Genomic DNA, 20,640 nt, shown 5'->3' on the forward strand with positions numbered 1-20,640 from the left:
ATTGAGCCCTAAAGAAGTGACTTGTATGGTTACTGACTACAGAGAAGTAATAACATGTCACCTCATTTGTACACACCTCATTGGGGGGACAATCCTCTCTATACCTACTTTCCCCAAGATTGTCCGGAGGACCTCCTGAGATAAAAATCTATGAAAACAATCTTAAAATTCTATATATAGTACTCTACAAATGTAGCTTAATAATTCAGGCCAAATATGGGTTTCCCATTATGAAATACAATTAATTTTGTTGCTTTGGTTTCTTCTCTCTGCTGCTTAGGTTGCTTTGAATGCTGCATCAAGTGTCTGGGAGGAGTGCCCTATGCTTCTCTCGTGGCCACCATTCTCTGCTTCTCCGGAGTTGCTTTGTTTTGCGGCTGTGGACATGTTGCCCTAGCTGGGACCATATCCATTCTGGAACAGCACTTCTCCACAAATGCCAGTGACCATGCCCTACTGAGTGAGGTGTAAGTACTGATTTTCCTATGTCTTCTCCAAAAGGAAAAGAACTATTCCACCCACCATCACCAAACCTCTCCTTTCCAAAAGTAATATCTTTCCTGTCAACAAACTTTTAAATATTTTATTATAAATCTAGCACCAAGTTAAATGAGAAATGCTATATATTGTAGAATAGAAAAGAACATGAAACTACCAGTCACCATTTTGTACAGCTTTTCTTATTAAGTATATTCTTAGCTCAACCTGTTTGGGCAGCTAGGTGATATGGATTAGAGCACTGGGTTTGGAAGCAGGAAGACTCATCTTCATGAGTTCAAATCTGGCCTCAGAAGTTTACTAACCATGTGATACTAACCAATTACTTAACCTTGTTTACTTTCAGTTCCTTGTCTGTAAAAATGAACTGGAGAAAGTATCTTTACTTTAGTATCTTTGCTTTAACACAGATGGGGTCACAAAGAAGCACACACAACTGAAATGACTGAACAACCATAAAGTTTAACTTGTAAACTATAAAGCTATCTAGCTGGTCTGTGCTTCCTCCGGGCCTTCCTTTTGTTTTCTTTGCATTTAAAAAAAAAAAAAAAAAAGATACTTCAATGATCCTCTTCTTCTTGTAACCTTATTCCTACCTTTTTTTTTTGTCCTCCCACTTCCATTCACTAGGGAAATAGAAAAAAGAAAAGGAAAGGGGTGTGTGTGTGTGTGTGTGTGTGTGTGTGTGTGTGTGTGTGTGTGTGTGTGTGTGTATTTTAGATTAGGCAAATTATTAGAGACAAAGAAGATTCAATAGCCTTAAGAAACCAGTGAAAGGAAAAAGAGTAAAGTCTGGGACCTAGTTTTTAGTAGGAAGAAAACAACTGCTAATTAGTGAAAGGAGAGGAGGAGGAAGGGGAAGAAGAGTGATAGAGAATACAGAGGGAAAGACAGATACACCCACACTGAGAGATAGAAGGAATAAAGGAAGAAAAAAGAGAAAAAAGGAGAAAAGGAAGAAAGGGAAAGAAAAAAAAGAAAAAAGAGAAGACAGCAAAGAAAAAGGAAGAGAGAAAAGGGAGAAAAGAGAGAAGAGAAAATGAGAAAAGAAAAAAGAGGGAACAGAAAAGGGGAAAGAAGAGAGAAGAAAAAAGAAGAAAAGAGGGAAGAGAGAAAAAGAAACAGAAAAAAGAAAGAGGAGAGAGAGAAGGAAGGAAAAAAGGGAGAAAGAGAAGAGAGAGAAGAGAAAGAAAAAGAGGGAAGAAAGAAGAGGAAGAGGGGAAAGATAGGAAAGAATGAAAAATTTTGGCAATGAAGTATATTAATGTTATGGTGAGGAAGAGTGCTGCAATAAACAGACTCTTTGACTTGAAGTTAGGATGACTATATATCAGGTATTATCAATTCTGCTTCCAGTATCTGAGGATGACAGCCAACTACCTCTGTTATATATAGGATTAAAAAAGGCTGTGTATTTTGGGAAGGCATTCATGCCAATTCTAAAATGAAGGAAGCCTAGACTGCCCGTGCAGAAATCGAGAGATGCCTGCTGCTTCCAACAAGAACCCTGCCTTCCCTTTGGCACCTTAATGCCAATCTAAACAATGTTGACCCTTGTAGTATTTATTTCCACAGTTAGCTAGAATGACCATTTATGAATCATCTCTATCCGACTTTAAAATTTCCTTTCAGAATTTTCTTTCTGATTGACTTTTCTTTTTTCTTTCTTTGGCTCTAAGTTTTCCTGCTTATAAGAGGTCTTTATTTGCTAGGGCTCCTCTCCCTGGCTAACTGACATCAGGTTATCTGTGAAGACATTTTATGATATTTAGCAACACCCTAATATTGACAAACATTGGAAAGGCCTCTTGGGAACTTTTTAAACTTTTGTTTTAATTTTTAATACACTCAAGGCATATTACGAAGGTAAAAGAAGCCTTGGCAAGCATTACTCTCTATATAGAATTAATTGACCACTTCTTGTATTCTGGGTAAGCCTTGGACATCAGAAAGATGAGGTACTAATTGGGAGAGGATTCTAGGAGTTTAATCATTTTGATGGATGAGAATCAAAGATATATTTCTAAGATCTCAAAGTACCCCCTCCCCACTTCCATCTACCTTGTCTTTAATTATTACACTCTATATTTTGAGCTACTTCAAAATTTGAATAGTCCTTATTTATTCTTCACCAAGATAGGAAAGCTGTTATATTTGCCAAACAAATTCCACTTTTCCAAGGTTCTCCTTTCCTTGGTAGGATACAGTTGATGCAGTATGTCATCTATGGAATTGCATCCTTTTTCTTCTTGTATGGGATCATCCTGTTGGCAGAAGGCTTTTATACCACCAGTGCAGTAAAAGAGCTGCATGGAGAGTTTAAAACAACAGCATGTGGCCGATGCATCAGCGGAATGGTGAGTATAACCCTATCATAATAACTTATTACCTGACACGCCCAGGCCTAAATGAGCATAAAATGCTTTGCATTTACTCAAATGAAAATCTAATTACAAGTGGACAGGTAGTATATGATTTCCATGGTCATAGTTTTTATCATTAAAATTTTAAAAACATGGAACATGGATTATTAAAAAACTATATATGGAACATGATTAAAAAACCATATTGGTTCTTTAGACAGCCTTTCAAAATTAATTTTATTTTCAGTTTATGGAATACATGGAATAAATTTCTATAACAATATGATAAAAAGAAACATGATTACACATGAAACTGCAAATCTATTATGTAGGATTTGCTATTTCTTTTAAATATATGTTATCATATAAACGTATTTTTCTTTTTTCTTCTTTTCCCATGGCTCCTTGAGATGGCTGCTATAAAATACTAATAAGTATATATGTAAAATACATATTTCTACAAATTCTTTCTCTGGATGCGGATAGCATTGTTCTTCTTATGTCCTTTATAGTTAGTTAATGTAAGTATTTAGGCAGCTTTTAAAATGTCAGATGCTCCTTTTTGATACGTGGGTGAACTTACCATAAATGTGAGAGAGCACTTCAGAGAAAAATTGCCATGGTTACCATTACAAAAAGTGATCGTGGAACCACCTAAATATATATATCTTCAGAAATAAAAATGGTTGCTATAGATTAATTTTGAATATACTCATTATTGCTATAGCATTGCTATGTGAGGAAGGGCCCAATGGCTTTAGAGCCAAGAGGACTTGGGCCTCAGTTTTGTCTCTCATATTCTTAAGTTCTAAAGAAGGTACCAAGATGCATTGGTAGAGGAAGTTCATCACCAGGTGATAGGACCAGTTCTTACCTTAAAACTTTTGTTGTTGTTTTCAGTTGTGTCTGACTCTCCCTGACCCTATTTGGAGTTTTCATGGCAAACATATTGGAATAGTTTGCCATTTCCTTCTGCATCTCATTTTATAGATGGGGAGACTGAGGCAAACAGGGTTAAATGACTTGCTCAGAATCACATAGCTAGCAAATGTTTAAGGCTGGAGTGAACTCAGGTCCTACTGACTGCAGAGCTGGTGTTGCCTCCAGTGTTCCACCTTGCTGTCCACCTTAAAAGTTACTTGTGCTAAATTTTGCCAGTTGACACTGAAAATTTTTTGGTGGGAGGGTAGTATTTTAAAAACATCTATGTAGGTTATGATTTTAGTTGGTGAAAATATATTGTTATTTGAGGCTTAGCTTTGTATGGGGTAAATTTCTTCCATTGGAAATTATACTAAGTTTAGAGCTAGAAGATCTCATTCAAGCCCATGATCTGTTTCTTACAAACTATTATTCAGGGGAAATTATTTAATATTTTCTGGGATTCAGTTTTCCTAAGACAATGTATAGTGCACTGGTCCTGGAGTCAGGAGGACCTGAGTTCAAATCCAGCCTTAAATACCTCTGACCATGGGCAAGTAACTTAATCCTGTTTGCCTCAGTTTCCCCCATTTGTAAAATGGGGTGGAGAAGAAAATGGCAAACCACTCCAGGATCTTTGCCATGAAAACCCCAAATAGGGTCATAAAAAGTCAGACATGACAAAAACAACAATAACAAAAGTAGGAAAAGGATGAAATAAATGAGCTCTAATTTTATAGTTCGATTTTTGATCATTTCATTGTTGAGTAGGAGCACATATGGAATATAAAGAGTATTGGACTAGGAATTAGAAAGGCTTGGGGTTACATGGTGTTGCTACATAACCAAGAAATCATGAAAACTCTCTGAGCCTATTTTCTCATTAGAATAATGGTATCGGATAATGCCTACATCACAGTGTTGATGTGAGGTTAAATCTAGATCTGTAAGGAACCCTAGGGCCCATTCAACTTCTTAATGTTACAGATAAGGAAACTGAAGTCTGGATTGTTTAAGCAGGAAATAAGTAGAGGTATGATCTGAATCCAGTACTTAAGTACCGAATCTAGTACTTAAGGACTTTAGAAATCTTGAAACACTATATAAATGTCAGATATTAGCATTCCTATTATTCTTATAACTATGGTGGCCATACTTTTTCAAACCATAAATTAAGACATGTGGTAAGCCAAAATGAAGTCTTGTTTCAGAGTCTTAAAAAAACAAAACAAAACAAAAACTGTAACTGCCCTCAAAATCCAGGACCTCTCATTTACCTTGTCCATATCTTAAATGCTTATCACTAGAATAAGAAGTAGGGAATGTTTTTGCTTCTCTTTCTTCAGTGCTTAGCACAGTGCCTGGCTCTTAATAAATGCAAATTTGCTTGATTTGTTGACATATGGTTGCTATTATACTGTAGATGAAAAGAACTCTGGGTTTTCACTCAACCAGCATTATGTTTTTGTTTTTGTTTTTTTTTAATATGTACAAGCCTTATGAAGAACCAGGCACTTTGTCCACTAGCATATAACTTCTTTTTTTTCCTCCATTATTCTCAAGGGATTAAGTAAGTAGACTTCATTTTGGAAGGTCCAATGAAACGGGGTGGTTTTAGTAGGGTGTCATTTGACAAAATTTGTATGCCACCAGCATGTAAATAGATTAGAGTACTTTTTATGGGAAAGGGACAGAGGCATTGGTAACTCTCCAACTCGTTTTTATCCTCAACCACAGGGATAAACAAAGATAGCCCCTAATTCAATCTAAAACCTCTCTAACTGGCCTTAATTGGAGTCCTCCACCCAGGAGCTCACCGCAGAAACCCATATGACAGTTCAGAGATGATATAAGTTGCTGCTAACAGGGAGCTTTTTCCCTTTTTTATCCTTTTCAGCTCACTCTCTCTTCCCACAGAGGGAGGGAGAGACCCACTGAGAGAAAAGTACCCAGAAGCATGTCAGAAGAATCACTCAACTGCAAAAATCATTGAGTATTTGTACAGAAAAACAACATGAAATTTTTTCTAAGAATGAGAAAGGGAGAAACCTAAAACTCAGGCTGGAACTGAGTAGAGTAGAGTTAAGGAAGAAAATATGCTATAAGAGGATGATGTTGCAAAAAAAAAAAATACCTCCATATTGCTACCTCCTGTGTAGGTATTTTTAGAAAGTCATGGATTAATAAAGTGTGAAAGTTTCAGATGTGGCAAAGAATCATCTTGAACTACCAAGGAAACCATGGAAATTGATAGAGACATATGTGGGGTTCCTTTTGCCCTTTGAATTCTTGGACTAGCACAAATTGATGGCCCCAGTGGTACAGAATCTGAAAGTTACAGTTGCTTCTTGAAGTCTTTACCATCAGTCTTTTTCCTTATAGAAAGGCAGTAAGTTTAAACTCCTCGCCCACCACTCCCTGTGGGTGTACATTCTGAGAATATAAATACCACAATGTGTTTGAGGCAGCTTTTCAAAGCTCTCCAAAAACTGGTAGTCAAGGCTGAAGGTTACAAAGAAAGTGAAGCAATATCATTATATTCTTCCTGAGATCGCCCACGGCAAAGCGTGGGTGAGCACTGAGGATGATTTTTTTTTTCTTTTTATAAGTCTAATCATTTCTTGCAAAGCTGCTGTGAATTTTTAAAGACTGAACCATGACTAGAAGAAAATATGAAGTGTATGTATTTTTTTTGTTTGTTTGTTTTGTTTTGTTTTGTTTTTTGCCAGCACAATGTACAGTTGTCTTGTTTCAGGATTATTTTAAATTCTTTTTCAAATAAACTTTCAGGTTTCTGACACCCCATAAGGTGGTCACTTTCATCATTTACAATTTATAAAATTTTGAGAATTGGAAGAGACACCTTACTTAGCATCTATCTAGCCCAGCTTGTACCTAAAAGGAATCCACATATAGCCAACATGTCACAAGAGGCTCTGCTTATGTACCTTCAGGAAAGAGAAACTTTTCCCCTGGAACTTTTGGACAGCTCCAAAGATTCGGAAGCTTTTTCTGACATCAAGCCAAAATTGACTTCTTTGTAACTTCCAAAGAGAACAAATCTAATCTTGTCTCCCACAATAGCTTTTCAAATACATATCTCATTCTCCCTATTCCCTATTCTCTTCCTACCAGTCTTTTCTTTCCCATGCAAAACATACCCAGTTTCTTCAACCAATCCTCTGAGACCACATGGCCCAGTCTCAAAATCCTTCACTATTCTGATTGACCTCTTAGATATTGACCAATTTACCGATATACTTCTTAACTGTGGTGTTCAGAACACTTTATCATTCTAGAAGAGGGCGATAAGAACAGAATACCATAGTATAATAGTATAAGGACTTCCTTATCAGGTGCCATTTCCCAAATGCATCTGTTTTTCAAAGATAAAGTTTCCTATAAAAATCATCTCAACAATTTTTAGTCATTCAACAATTGGGATGATCTAGCAGCCATCTAATCCAGAGTAACACTTATAAAGCAGTTTTTCATAGCAGATGTTCACTGGTAGATATAGTGGAAAACCTGTGTCTTTAACATCAATGTGAATCTATATATCTAAGGATCATGCAACATCACATTTCAAAAGATTAAAAACTTATAAGATACACACAGAGTAATAAGAAAAAATGCATGACAGATTTAAGCTGCAGGATGTCACCAATAAAAAAATGCAAAGAAGCACCACAAGAGAATATCTGGTCAAATAGCACTAAGAATAAATGGATCTAACATACTAAAATTACAACAGGAAAGCCTCCAGCCAGTTGGACAAATCACTTATAAAACATAAATAGGAAATCATGGATAAGAATTGTACAAGATAAAAACTGTGGAGGGCTTGTGAGGTGAATGGGATTTGGAAGTATATCTGAAATGATGAAATTTCAATTCTTTCTAGAGTAGTTAGGGAAACTGAGTTCTAATATCAGCTCTGACACTATTTAACTGGGAAGAAGATCCTATAATTTGAAGTTCCACCACTTTTCTGGATACAGTTTCCTTATCTGTAAAGTAAAGGAATTAGATGAGATTCCACCTACAGTCTATTTTAACTCCCAAATTTAGTGCTTCCCAGTGCTTACCTCATATATAATAGGCACTTAATAAAATTCTTTTTGGGTTGGATCAGATTTTTTGATCCAAGTTAAATAGCATGAATGTTTCTAACATACAACTCTATATTATAAATTGTCAATTCATTGATCTCTGATTAAAAAGTGGTAGAACTAGATTTTAACCTCTTTGGCCACCATATTTAATTACTCTTTAATGAATAATCACTGATAATGTATAATTGTCTATAAATTTAGGCACTGCTTCTTTAAGATTTTAATATGGTTGCTTTTATCTTTTTTCCTTTAGTTTGTTTTCCTCACCTATGTGCTTGGATTGGCCTGGCTTGGGGTCTTTGGCTTCTCCGCTGTGCCTGTCTTTATGTTCTATAACATATGGTCAACTTGTGAAGTCATCAAATCCCCCCAGACAAATTCGACAGCAACAGGGAGTCAGATCTGTGTGGATATCAGGCAATATGGTATTTGTTATCCCAATTAATTTTTTATCCTATTCATTTGTGCTATTTCTTTTGTGTATGACTTCCTTTTCAGATAAAATGAAAGACTACATGGAAGACATCCTCCTAATACCATTTGGTTTTCTGTTGCTTTCTAGGAATCCTCAGTTTATCAGATTGATGTACTACTTTCAGCTACAAAGAAATGTCATCGTATTTTCATGGTAGTATAGTGGATAGAGTAATGAACTTGGAATCAAGAAGATTTGTATTGAAATCCAGTCCCTTATATTCTCTACTTGTATGACCATATGCAAGTTACTTAACCTCATCTTAACTACCTCACTTCACCTCACTCAACTTTCTAAGACTTGGTCTTACTCTGGTCTTGTTATATTTTGTTGAAGGGAGTTCTTAAATATGTGAAGTAATCAACATGAGAAACTACTTATGAAGTTTCATAGCATCAGTAGAAAATCAGTACAGGATAAGTGAGATACACACACGCGTGTGCACACACATGTATAGCTTAATGGTTCATCTTATGTCCCCAAAAGAAACATCATGAACCATTTTCTTCTATTAATTGCCCGATTATACAAATATTGTAAACAACTTTTCACCTCTTTAACTCATCTGTTAATCATATTCTTGGCTTAGAGCCAAGTTTTTTTTTTTTTTAAATGATCATATAATTACAAATTTATAAATCTTTTAAAAGAACTAAGATTTTTTTCAGCCATTGTGTACAAAAAATAAAATTCACATTAAAACGGTGAAGCCATGTTAATGTATATTATCACCACAAACATGATGAAAGCATTTTTATGGTTCTATTCAAATATGATTTCCTATGCATAGGATTTCAAAGGTAGCCAGCTAAGTTTATGACAGATTTGTATAATCCATCAAAGCCTATCTACCAGGTTCTTCTATTATAAATCTGTACAACTCAGAATGTATGAGAGAAAAGCTAAAGTCTTAAAAAAAAGGCTTAATTTCTATGGTATAGATGAGCTATACAAGCAAGCTAAAAATGAGTAAAGCTTTTTTTTTGGAACCATCCTAGAGAGAAATAGCCATTTCTCTTTATACTTCTCATTCATCCTCAGTTCCTCATTCATGAGAAATCATTTCTTCCTGAAACTGCCTTTTGGACGCATTTCTTCCCATAAAACCAACACTCAAAAATTACTTTCTTTTACCTAAGATTAAAAATAGAGACATGTCAATGTTCAATATTAAGTTGATTTATAAGTGATTCTTTCACATGAACAAAACAAAATTTGAGAACAAATTTTTACAAGTTTTTTTCTCCCTTTTACATTATCCATCTTTTGTATTTGCATAGTATAGGAAGGAGGTTGTAAAATGGAAAATACTGTGATCTCACATTATCCTAAAAATGGCATATATCTATTAGCCTGGCAAATACTTATCCATGCATTCACTGAGTGAATTCAAGATTTCTTTTATGCCTATGGCAAGGTAGTGGGGGTATTTTAAACTTATTTTTGCTTCTATTTTCTACTAATCTTCTGGGACAAGGATGGACTGGTTATATTTCTGGCACATAAATGACTCTTCTAAAGTGTTTTGAAATAAAATAGAAGTGCATTATGACTGGCTTTGAAGGATAAAAATTGTTTAAGCTTTATTAACTTCTTATGTTACAGTGATAAACTACACATAACATGCATATAGAATCTGAGGCCCAGAAAAGGGACATCATGATGGAGCTTTCTTGTAGTTTTAAGAAAAATACATTTTTAAACTAAATAAATTGTTCCTCTTTGTTAGAAGGAAGATTCAATGAAAGGGAAGGGAGAATTTATCCAGAAATAAATGTGATGCTAAAGTGTTGTTTGTGGGGGAAGGAGTTGACTTGAAATTATCTAGTTAATTCCTGGTGACCAACTGGATCTACAGCTAGGAAGTCCAGGAAAATATGTCTTTTGTAAATGCTTCATATCTGCCACTAAGCCCTTAATATCAGGACATTTTTAAAACAAAATTAAATAGTTTCTTTGGAGATCAAAAAAAAAAAAAAACACACTTTTTTTCATGAATTCTATTATGGTTCCTAAAGTTAGCATTTTACTGCATGGGTAGTACTATTTTGAAAAGCCTGTCAGTAAAAATTAGCCTCACTGACACAGGGTTGTTTGGGGTTTTTTAACTTTTAAAAATTAAATACTGTATTTTTTCCCAATTAACTTTTTTTTTTTTTTTTCAAATTTTGAATTCCTGGGGGCAGCTAGGTAGCGCAGTGGATAGAGCACCAGCCTTGAATTCAGGAGGACCTGAGTTCAAATCTGATCTCAGACATTTAACACTTCCTAGCTGTGTGACCCTGGGCAAGTCACTTAACCCCAGCCTCAAAAAAAAAAAAAAAAAAAAGACTAAGCACAAATTTTGAATTCCAATTTTTCTCTACCTTTCTCTTTCTTAATCCCCCCCCCATTAAGAAGGCAAGCAATTTGACATAGGTTATACATGTGTAGTCACGCAAAACATAGTTCTATGTAAATCATGCTGTGTCACAAAGATTTTTATAATAGGTTGACAGCATGGGTTTGGAGTCAACTTGAAAGCCAAGTTTTGTTCTAGTTCATCCTCAAATAATCTCTTTGCCATCACCCAGATGACATGCCAAGCGAATAAAGCCCAATATATAAGGGTATAGATGCTATTTTAGGAACATGCCTTGTCTATGTATCAATGGCATAAAACTTGCTCATGAAAGGTAACAGCATGTTTTTATTAGTAGTAGTAATAACAACATTGTTATTATAACTGAAATCTGAAGTAGTAAGATGATTATGAAAATTTTTAACAAAATTTGTTGCTTTAATCTAACCTAAGTTTGGGATTCACTGTTGCAGGTATCATCCCTTGGAATGCCTTGCCAGGCAGGGCATGTGGCTCAACCCTAGAAAGCATCTGCAACACAAATGAGGTATAGTAGCCCTCCACTGCTGGGCTTGTCATACACTGTCATTTCTGAAATTGGGCTGCTAAGCTGAGTTTCCTTCAGTAGAAAGGATATAAGACCAGTGGGTTTAATTGGTTAAGAAAATTCTTCCTGCATATTTGAGGAATGACTTACACAAATGGTCTTCAGAAATAGGAATTATTCAATTTTCTGTGATGGTCTTACTTTCAGAGATAAAGTTCACAAATATTAAATGTGTCATGTAACAAGTATTGCATCTAGACATTACAAAGTCACATAAAAATTAAAAATATGAACATTTCCTCATACTTGAGTAGTTTTATGATCTGGCAAGACTGATAATTACTCATATTTGTACAGTGATTTATGGTTTACAAACATTGTCCTAACAATAGGACAGTTTATATTTTCTATTATATATTATATTGTACATAATAATATATATTATTATATACCTATTTTATAGATAGGAAAATTAAGGCTCATACCAAAAAAACCTGTATCTTTCTCTGGAAAGCATTTTTTTTCGTACCCTTAGAAGGTCTAAAACCAGCATTGAGCTAAGAATGTACTTTGGTGAAGTTTTGAACTTAATCACAGAAGAGAAAAGTGGAGTTTGAGATAGCAGCATTGGCTGTACCTCAGGTGCTATTTAGCAGCAGGATAGGTTTGCAAGAACAACAAGAATTTCAGCAATAGTACTGTAGTAAAAGAAATGAAAACCCCTAAAGTCCAAGATTAGAATATGAATAATTCCTGGGGAGAGGCCTCCCTCTACTCTATGGACCAAAGAACTCTGATGGAGGTGGCTAAAACAGATTGTTGCTGGTTAATGATTAACACAACACAGCAAAGATTTAACACCCTCTCTATAGCTAGTAGGTACCTCTTGTGTGATTTTCTCTGATCCTTTATTTTTAACAAATTACTTCATATACTCTAGGAGTAATCATTTTTAAAGGTCTGTTAATTATTAAAGGCAGATAATAGAAAGCTCAATAGAGGATGCTAGTGATCAGCATGGTATAGAGTACTAAATGGATGAGAAGTTTAAACTTCCATCCAGAATGCTAGTAGCTTGCTGAAGGCTGAGTTCATTGGGAAAGAATTTTATTTTTATAAGCACCTGAGGGAGAAACATGAATACGTGATTTGAAATCACACAACGTTTAAGTTAACAGAGTTACTTGTTCAAACAAGCTTAAGTAGCTTTTAAAACCCAGACATCACCAGAGAATGTCCAGTTCCCAAAGCTAGGGAGTACAGGCACTGACTAAGGGAAGTTCACACCTCTTAGAATGCCTTATGGTAAGAGAAAGATGAGGTGTGAAAATCTGTTCTCCTATTATTTTACAGTTCCTTTGGTTTCACTTTATATTCTAAACAAAAACATCATGTTAACAACAGCTGGTTACATAGGGTATATATATTGAAGCAATAATTCAGGTAGTACAGGTTTTGAGGGCATTCGGAAAAGAGGAAAGAATTTAATGATTGGATCAATCAAAGAAATTGATCATATTGACTCTGATAAAAGCATGATTGTTGGTTGCTACCATTGTCTTCTGCATTTTAGGACCATTATCTGCCTTATCCAAGATAACCACCTGAAAACAGGTGGGATGACATCAGTGACAGAGATTTTTTCCATTTATCTTTTCCCTTTCCCCTGAGCCACATAGGCTGGTGCACTTTCAGAATCGTAGAATTGTGAATTTCAGTAGATACCAGACTTACTACCCTGCCCTTGAAGCCATCATACAGGGGAGTAATCCTTGTAAAAGGAAGGGGCCCATAATTTATGCCTCCTCTCACACCAATGGCTAATCAGTTGCCATTAATAAGCAAGTATAGCCAAAAGTCCAAGGTTCTGTCTTTATCCATCAGAACATTGGGTCTGCTTTCAGCCAGCCCAACCATCAGAGCCATCATCTAGAAAAGCAACCTTTTGGGGTATATAATGTGGCAAAATGCCTTTTCAGGTGCCACAGCCCTCACCTCCTCAGCAATCACAGTTACTTTAGAACAAACAAACAAAAAATAGTTTTCTGTGACAATGTCTTTAGCACTGTCAATTTGCCAAGCAGAAATGGATATGGATTTAGTAATGGAAATAATACTAAAGATGATGAGCTACCAATGCACCCCAAGGATTACTGAGACTTTCCATCTGACTTGCAGGTGAAATCTTCTATGTGAGTTTTCCTCCCTATTAGATTCCCCATCTAATATCCTTGATATCAGGGGCTGCTTTATTTTTTTATTTGTATCCCTATACAAATAGCATAATATTTTGTATGTAATAAATTTTTAACAAATATTTCCATACATGTCTGAATGCATGAATGAAGAAGACATTAGAACTTGGAATAGGTTAGGATATTACATACAGGACCGTATAATATTCAAGTTCCAATGTTATGAACCTCCTAAATTCATTATGAACTTTAAAATTTTAGCTAAATGTTTTTCTTCCCCATCCAAATCACTCAAAATAGGCCATATGTTAGTGTGAATACAGCAACATTGTGTACAAGTAACACTGGCCAGACTTTTTCCAACTCATTTAGACATGTTGGACAGTTCCTTTGACCTGTTCCCTCAGTAAAAGGAAAAATAGATCAAGAGTTAGTAAGAATTCACAGTCTACCCTGCCTCATCATTTTATAGCCTATTTGGATGAGGCATCAAGTCCCTTCCAGGTCTACTATTCTCTGATCACCTTAATAGAGGTATCCAGAAAAAGTCAGACATATAATGAATTTTTACAAAGCAAAGTTAAAAATAAAATCTAATTTCCTCTTCCTCTCTCAAAAAAGGACATTTAGGATCATTTAATGTTCAAGAAGTGGAACTCAAGTCAGAAGACCAAGAGTCACAGAATAGTTCTCCAATTTTATTAGATTTAACCTAGAGAAGGTTAGTTAAATCATCTAAGCAAATCTGAGCCTCGGTTTTCTTACCTATAAAATTATGACAATGGTATTTGTCATCTACAACTGATCTCCCCAAATTATTTTCAAATCAAGGGTTATTCTGAAGCACACTGTAAACCTTAAAGCACTTTATAAATGCTAGATTTTATTAAGAGTCCTTTAAGTCCTTTTGCAGAAGAGAATGCTTTTATCAAGTAATTATTCACTCCATATCATACATTTAAGGTTTAGAATTCTACTTTTCAGGTTTCTTAAAAGTGGAATACGCCTGTATTTTTACAATTATAAGAGGTGAAATTTTAGTGTTCCCATGAGCTTTGTTATAGAATATGCTTGCTTCTGGAATAAGATGCTTATGTCGATGCACTGCTGCTGCTCTCTCCTAGTTCTATATGTCCTATCACTTGTTCATCGTAGCCTGTGCTGGAGCTGGTGCCACTGTGATCGCACTGGTGAGTAATGTTCTCCCTGGGATCATTTTAAGTCTCATCCCCCAACATATAAAATAACAAAGCTTCCTTTTTAGCTTTTGTCATCTTGCTGGATAAAGATAAAACACCATTCAGACAATACACATTTGAAAACTACTTGTGCTGTAGCTTATTAACTGCCTTGGATAAATCCACAATCTGTGGATTTACCCAAACTGGATGATCTAGAAAGAGGAGAAGCTATCAGCAGAAGAAATATCCAAAACGCCCTGGCCTATTGATAAACACTGGCAAATTATTTTGTCGAATTTTATCCTGGATTTCATATTCTTCAAGAATAAACACATCCTGACTTGAAACATGACCTGTTCCTAGCCACGAAATCCCAAATTTCCCAATGGAAGGATCTAATTAAGTTTGTGATGTCCGGGTTTTGTCAGGAAGGAAAAGCAGGTAAGATTGGTAGAACAAAGAATCTCAGCTACTCTGAAGATTTTGTACCAGGCAAAGTCATGATCTCTTTTCTTTGAAACTGACTTGATTCTTTCTATCCCTAGTTATTTAAAAGGGTAGGAAAACAGTTTAGGAAACTAAAGGGAATTATTAGGCTTCTCTTCTTGTGCCAATGACCCATCTTTTTAAGCTTCAACTTGTCTTTCAAATACATGGACACTGAAAGTATTACCTAGCATATGTGTGTGTGTGTGTGTGTGTATACATATGTATATGTATATGTATAAAATGACAAAAAAAATCCACCTAGTTTCTTGGTAAAGAAATCTTTTTGCTAATGGTTTAAAAGGGGAAAGAACATAAAGAGTATTAATTGAAAATGAACATTTGAAATAGCTGAGGCTTTAGCTCTCAGCTGCCTGTATCTTACTATCCTGTATTTTGTTCTCTTCCACCAGCTGATCTACATGATGGCTACTACATATAACTATGCGGTTTTGAAGTTTAAGAGTCGGGAAGATTGCTGCACTAAATTCTAAATTGAAATAAGGCCAATAAAGAGTTTAGAGAGCTACATTGTGTGGCTTGAACTACCACTGACACCATAGACTAAAACAGAGTCTAGATTTTGAAGTTTTGTGACCATAATTTGTAAATAGTTTCAGTAAAACAATTAGCATAGTCAATTAATAAAGTGACTTATTGTATATGAATTATAGAATGGTAAGAACTGGCTATTACCTATATTTTTTGAGAGGATTCAGTTATTTTACTGACACTGGTAGTATCCTTTAAAGACAAGATTTTCTTGGAGTTAACATCTAGTTGTTTTTTCTAAAAGCAGTTACTTCTAGATCAAATACTGGAACTCTTGAATGCCTGCCTCATTCATCAATTTTTTTTCCTTGCCTTTTAATCTGATTTCAAAGATTTAAACAAAACAAAAATCCCAACACAAAAGTTAAACATAAGATGAAAGAGAACCATTATTTGGGCTATTAAAACCATTGTTTTTGTTATATTTGGGGGGGAGGAGGAAATCATTCATTTTAGAATAAATAATTTTAGGGGTGTTTTTAAGCTTTTAAAGCATTTTAACATGGAAAGTCATATAGTTTGACACCAACTGAACAGTCCCAAACACAGCACGATAAAAATAAGTCATGTGTTTTCTCCATTAAAGGAATTTATTATTCTATTTTGCGCAACACAATCAGTCCTTTCAAACCTCCCTTCCCACCTCCAAAATAAATTGATAAATGATATCTTAAATCTGTATATCGGTACAGTAGTAACTGATTTCTCAGTAGCCAGTTCTTGAAAATAAGTTAAGATTTTAATGAGAAGAGAAATTGTGCAAAGACTGAACATTTCAAACATGTTGAAAAGGAAATGAGAGAAATAAAGGTGTTAAGATGCAGAATTGTGTTACAGAAAATATGAAGGAAAGGAATTGAAAGAAATGTGGTTTTTCCACCAGCTGTAATGAATAATTTTCTTATGGACTCAGACATTGAATGAAATGAGAGTTCTAAAATGAAAAATGTAGCTGTAAATTGTTACCACTAAATCTGTTAATCCAGAGACTGCATGCTTTGCTTATAGTTTTTAGTCTGAATATTCACATTCATTATTTAAATTCTCTCATGTTAAACTGTAGCTTTTTTCATTATTTACACAAAATAAACAGTGTTTACAGTTTTGGGGAGGGAAAATTTGTTCTTATCTACCTTGTAAGATATGTCTTTGTACACCTATTTCAAAACCCATATCAATTTAGTACATTCCCAGATTTGTGCATCAGACTTAAACACTCCCCAAGTGATAAAAAGTGCTTTGCTATTTTTCACTTACACTTTTTCTTTTAACTGCAGCCACTTAAATAAGTTGCTCCTTGTTTATTAACTAACTTCTCTTCAGCCCATTAATATTAAACAAAATAGAAAGGCATGCTTGCACTTCAGGAAACCATTTATACTGACTCTCTGATTCTTCAGTAGTATAATGTGTGTATTAATATAGAATAACCTCCTCCAATTTTTATTAAAGAATGTCTATTAATCTGACTAGCAGCTTGCTTTGCCTTTTGACATGCTCACTAGCCATCATGCTCACCCTTCTCTTCCAGATCCACTTCCTCATGATACTGTCTTCTAACTGGGCTTACTTAAAGGATGCAAGCAAAATGCAGGCCTACCAGGATATCAAAGCAAAAGAAGAACAGGAACTTCAGGATATCCAGTCTCGGTCAAAAGAACAGCTCAATTCTTACACATAAATGTTTGCCAGAGTAATTCAGCAGAAGAATTTATAGCTCTGACAAATCACCAAATGGCTGCTCTGCAGTACAGATGTATATCTACCAAACAAATATAGGAGTACAAAAACTTCACTGTCAAGCTCCTGGGACTTGTTTCTAGGAAAACCTTCCACTGGGTAAATCTTTCTTCCTTTAGAACAGAATTGGAGGTTTCATGTCAGCCATTTTAAAAGGCAACACTTTTGACACAATGATTGTTTACCCTTTTGAGATTAATGACATTCCCACATTTCACTTTGCCTGTTGGTGTGGTCACTTAACAATGGGAATCAGTCATGTTCTTTAGTAGGAGCTCACAACTTTCCAGCATTAGGAAGTTTAACTATATATATATATATATATATATATATATATATATATATATAAATGCCAATAGTTATCTACCTAACAAGTTCCATTTCTGACAACTGACATTTGTTAAATTTTGGCTCTTGTTTTTCATAAGGTGACTAAATTTCTTTCTTTCCTAATGAGCTGGCTTTCTGATTTGTCCACATACAGGACACATGAATTCCCTGAGCCAGTCAGAAGGCAGCTATTCTGAAATGCCTCAATGAGCCACTGTAATTCTGCTGTACTTACTGCTGGAACAACCTAGATTCTTATTCATGGGCAAGCCCTGTAGAATTTGTTTTATAAAGTTTTAATAAATTAAAAAAAAAAAAGTGTGACCCAGTAATGTTTTTTTTTTCTCCCTAAATGCCAGCTTTGCCTTAATGTAAATTTCTTCTAAATTTCTAAGAATTTATATAAGAGACCACCATGACTTCTTTGTGGTACTTCATTTGACAAATTTTGTTTCTTAATTAAGAAGTGTTACCTTATTAAAATGACCACCATCAAAACATTTGTAGATGGGTCTAGATAATGAGTTTGTGTTTCATATCAGCTATCTAAAAATAGAATTAAAAGTAGACCAGAGACCTCCTGATTTTCTACAACTTATTACCTAAATTAGAATTTGTATTTATTTTGCTTTCCTTAAACAAATCTTACTTATGATCCCAAAATAATGAAGTTCGATGTTCAGCAAGGAAGCTGCTAGAGTTTAAGCCATTTAACAGAAACTTGCCTTCAAAATCATTGTATTTCAGAAGCATTAAGTGATTATTGGGTATTAGTGATGGTAAATTTTGTGTTGTTCTTTATGAAATGATAAATATAGTTGTTGGGTATATCAGTGCTTTTAAAAAGAAGCTACATAATATAAAGTTAACCACTGTATATTCATGTTTCAAGTTAACTTGTGATTTGACTGTTTCCTGGATATTAAAACACATACCTATGTGAAATTGTATAAAAATGAAAGGAAGCATACATTTACTTAGAAGTTATTAAAAACTGATCTTTTATCAGATACTACATTTCATTTGGATCATTAAATTTAATTAAATGCCTAAAATGCTTAATTTAAACCTTTTTTACATTGGGGGAGGCTCTCTTCTATGTAGAGCAAGTGACAGAATAATTTAGTGTTTGTTTTTCTGTTGCATGAGGGAAACAACTATTTTTCACAGCAGTGCAGGTGCTGTCATATAGTCAGTGTTCTCATAGAAGAGTAATGGAGGCAATGTCTTAAAGCCTAATTCTTTTTCTAAGTCTAGGTAGCTATTACCGGAAGTTTTTGAAAGTTTTGTTTTAAGTAGTCTAATATTTTTTATGTAAAGATCATTAAATTTTGCTATGTATAAATTTTTGTAACCTAACAGTGAATCAATATTTTCTATCAGTGCCAAGGGCTTCCTGTAGTTATATTCAAGTGTTACAATAAATATTTGTAGATAATAGAGTCAACATGTGTATGCTTATTTTAAGATTCTATCTAAGCAAAAGTAGTTGTGGCTGTACTGATAGTAATAAAATAAAATTATAGCTTCCTTCATTTGGTGTTTTAGCATACCTAAACCTTTCTTGACTTTGTCTTTGGATTGGTTGTCTTAAAGTAATATAATTAAATGTACTGAAATTTCAAACTAATTAGTTAACAAATGTTTATTGGAGGTTGCATGTTTTGGTAAAAGTCATTATTTAAAGCAAGAAAGAATAATTGAAGAGAGTTCTGTAACTCATTGGATTGTGTTCTGCAAAAGCTGCTTTTGCTATATGATACTGATATCTCCTAGTTCCATGGAACTATAAATTTTTCAAGTGAAATTTCACTGGAAATTACTTATGTTATCAACAGTATTAGAAGATATATGCCTATTAGATTTACTGGACCTACCCTTTTATTACAAGATTTGATACTGACTTGGTGAAAGGACTTCAGGAAGGAACAGTTTGCCTTTTGAAACTGTCTTAAAAAGTAAAGGTATTTCCAAGTTATGTATATTTATAAAATACTATTGTTATGATGTGCTTAATACATTATATAATACATTTGACTTTTACAAATCCAAGAAACATCAAAAGTTCGTAAATTAGGATAAAAAGAAATGTTATCAGAACTTTGTTGTGTTTTGTTTTTTTAAATCAAGGGCTAATGTGTAACAGGAATGTACAGGAAATCAATTCAGTAAGGTTTTATTTATACTTTTAGCCATCATTGTGATTACCTGTAATTGTATATTTGAACATTTTCAGCATAGTCTTAAGTCAGTATTTTACATAAAAATACTTGTAATCCAGGTTTACAGGCCAAATCAACAGATTCTTATTTACACACCTACTGTGAAGTATGACCAAATAATACATTAACTTTCTTTTCTCCCTGAAACTTTAAACCTGAATCTTATCAGCTCTGACACAAAAGATTCTATAGTGTATATATTGCAAACACCTTAATTATATTTTATACTTTCCCAAGTCTTTTTTAAAAAATTAGATTAAATGGTTTGAAAGTGAATATAATTTATTTAAAATTTTTAGGATTTATACACCTTGGGAAATTTGAATTACTAGCAAGCAAAGAACTATTCTCCCAAAACTGTGAATGATATAAAACTATCTATAAAACTGAAAGAAGACAAAGTACTTCAATCATTTTGCAGGCATTCAAAAGCAATTATTACAAATACTGTCACTAATCTAGATAAAGATAATTGTTTCTGAAAGCCTTTTAATATAGCACTTTCATATATTTTAATTTTTCAATTCAGGCTTAACGTTTACATGCATCAGTATTTTTCTAATTAAGGTGATTTTCTGTGTATATATATATAGATGGTTAACTCACCTTTTATGAAATTTCACATGCTACACTAGTGTATTATCTTTTTTTTTTTAATTGACTACATGATTTCC

General features: G+C 34.2%; 1 protein-coding gene across 7 annotated transcripts in view; it reads left to right on the top strand.

The window, feature by feature from the left end:
- GPM6B (glycoprotein M6B) overlaps nt 1-17,488 on the top strand; it is a 214,540-nt gene extending 197,052 nt beyond the window's left edge. For 4 of the 7 annotated variants that reach the window (XM_074299979.1, XM_074299976.1, XM_074299978.1 and 1 more), the window contains 6 exons: nt 281-467; nt 2,699-2,855; nt 8,151-8,322; nt 11,187-11,260; nt 14,580-14,645; nt 17,206-17,488. In XM_074299979.1, coding sequence (XP_074156080.1) covers nt 281-467; nt 2,699-2,855; nt 8,151-8,322; nt 11,187-11,260; nt 14,580-14,645; nt 17,206-17,355 — 806 coding nt within the window. In that variant the 3' untranslated portion in view covers nt 17,356-17,488. Of the gene's footprint in view, nt 1-280; nt 468-2,698; nt 2,856-8,150; nt 8,323-11,186; nt 11,261-14,579; nt 14,646-15,535; nt 16,779-17,205 lie in introns of those variants that run through there. The other 3 variants (XM_074299981.1, XM_074299980.1, XM_074299977.1) reach the window with 1 other exon arrangement.
- The last annotated feature ends 3,152 nt before the right edge of the window (nt 17,489-20,640 follow it).

Source organism: Sminthopsis crassicaudata, chromosome 3 (genome assembly GCF_048593235.1).
Source record: "Sminthopsis crassicaudata isolate SCR6 chromosome 3, ASM4859323v1, whole genome shotgun sequence".
NCBI classification, from domain to species: domain Eukaryota; kingdom Metazoa; phylum Chordata; class Mammalia; order Dasyuromorphia; family Dasyuridae; genus Sminthopsis; species Sminthopsis crassicaudata.